Source organism: Eulemur rufifrons, chromosome 9, assembly GCF_041146395.1.
Source record: "Eulemur rufifrons isolate Redbay chromosome 9, OSU_ERuf_1, whole genome shotgun sequence".
Classification (NCBI taxonomy): domain Eukaryota; kingdom Metazoa; phylum Chordata; class Mammalia; order Primates; family Lemuridae; genus Eulemur; species Eulemur rufifrons.
In genome coordinates this window covers 13,794,798-13,796,849 of record NC_090991.1, presented here as the reverse complement: position 1 = coordinate 13,796,849, position 2,052 = coordinate 13,794,798, and the positions used below count along the sequence as shown (strand labels likewise).

General features: G+C 51.7%; 1 protein-coding gene across 1 annotated transcript; it reads left to right on the top strand.

Annotated features, from left to right (window-relative positions):
- The first annotated feature begins 862 nt into the window (after window positions 1–862).
- On the top strand, window positions 863–1,807 carry LOC138391381 (olfactory receptor family 1 subfamily R member 1 pseudogene). The gene has a single exon (XM_069481041.1). The coding sequence runs from the start codon at window positions 863–865 to the stop codon at window positions 1,805–1,807; it is 945 nt and encodes a 314-aa protein (XP_069337142.1).
- Window positions 1,808–2,052: the final 245 nt, after the last annotated feature.

Genomic DNA, 2,052 nt, shown 5'->3' with positions numbered 1-2,052 from the left:
TTTATGCAGAGGTCAGAACAAGGACAAGCCTCGTCCCAGTGCCGTATATGGATGCTTTACCCCCTTCCCTCCATGGTCCCCCACCCACAGCCCCACTGTTTTGTAAATAAACTTTAATTAGAACAGAGCCTTGGCCGTTCATTTACTTATTGTGGATGACTGCTTTAGCTCTACAATGGCAGAGCTGAGTAGTTGTCACAGCCATATGGCCCACAAGCCTAAAATATTTCCTATGTGATTCTTTACAAAAAAGGTTTGCCAATTCCTAAAGTAGCATATAACGTGTGGCCAATAAATGAATGGCTAATGCAGGAAGGGGCTTTGTGAAGAAATTTAGAGTGGTATGCAAATGGCCTTGGTCCTAACTGTTTGACTAAGAAAAGAATGACGATGATGATGATAGATTGAAAGATATTTTGAGTGCTTATTATGTGCCAGGTACTGTGCTAAGTATTTTAAACTTATTATTCACTTTATCCTCGCAACCAACTCCAGGGATAGCTACTAGTATTTTTCTCATTAAAGAAGAAACTGAGGCTCAGAGAGGTCCCACCACCTTAGTGGTAGAGCCAGGACTCAAAATCAGTCTGACTTATTCCAAAGCTTGAGACTTACCCACTACCATCGAACACCCTTCTAAGATTCCATTTCTTCATAAAATTAGGACTATTATATGAGAAATGTGGTTTTCAATCCATTTTAGCAAGCAGAAATATATATATGGTATATATCAAAATTATATATATACATATATATTAAAATGTATGGAACCTCACCATGCAGGAAGTCTACCTGGAGTTCCCAGAACTTAGACCAGCTGCCTCCCTTCCCCCCTCAGCACTCCCACCTTTCTGGGCGTCCCATGGCCCTGGCCAACCTCACAGCCACCCCGGAGTTCCTCCTCCTCGGCCTGGTGGACGGAACAGACGCCCACCCACTGTTGTTCCTGCTCTTCCTCGGAGTCTACCTGCTCAACGCCCTGGGCAACCTGAGCATGGTGGTGGTGGTGAGGTCCGACGGGGCCCTGCGCTCACCAATGTATTACTTCTTGGGTCACCTTAGCCTCGTGGACGTCTGCTTTACCACTGTCACGGTGCCCAGGCTGCTGGCCGGCCTGCTCCACCCGGGCCAGCCTGTGTCCTTCCAGGCATGCTTCTCGCAGATGTACTTCTTCGTGGCCCTGGGCATCACCGAGAGCTACCTGCTGGCCGCTATGGCCTACGACCGCGCGGTGGCGGTGTGTCTGCCCCTGCACTACTGCGCGCTGGTGACGCCCCGGCGCTGCGCGTTGCTGCTGCGGGCGTCCTGGGCCGTGGCGCACCTGCACTCGCTGCTGCACACGCTGCTCATCTCCGCGCTCTCGTACCCCCGCTCCGCCCTCGTGCGCCACTTCTTTTGTGACATGACGGTGCTGCTGAGCTTGGCGACCTCGGACACGTCCGCCGCGGAGACTGCCATCTTCTCTGAGGGTCTGGCCGTGGTGCTGACCCCGCTGCTCCTCGTGTCCCTCTCCTATGCGCGCATCATCGTCGCGGTGCTGGGAGTACGTTCAGCAGGCGGCCGGCGCCGTGCCTTCTCCACCTGCGGGGCCCACCTGGTGGTGGTGTCGCTTTTCTTTGGCTCTGTCCTCTCTGTCTATTTCCGGTCTTCGTCTGCCTACTCCCCTCGCTACGACCGCCTGGCCAGTGTGGTCTATGCGGTGATCACACCGACCTTGAACCCTTACATCTACAGCCTTCGCAATGACGAGGTCAAAGGCGCCCTAAAAAGGAGGCTCAGAGGGAGGGCTGCACCCCAAGAGGTGTGAGGGCAGGTCTAGATTCACTGGAATTTCAATAATAACCATTACAAAAAAAATCTTTTTTTTTTTTTTTCTTTTAGCTTTCAAAGCACTATCAATTTTGATTCTACCGCATTTTATTTCTTGGTGAGGGAGCTGATGGCCTTCTCGGGTCTCTTAGACTCAGCCCTATCTTCCATCTGGTTCTGGGCCCTGACCTTAGCCTCTGCCACAGGGTCCCCTCATTCCTTATGACAGCTTAAGATGTGTGC

Coding starts and splice junctions, on each gene's coding strand:
- LOC138391381 (XM_069481041.1), top strand. CDS start 863: ATGGCCCTGGCCAACCTCACAGCCACCCCGGAGTTCCTCCTCCTCGGC.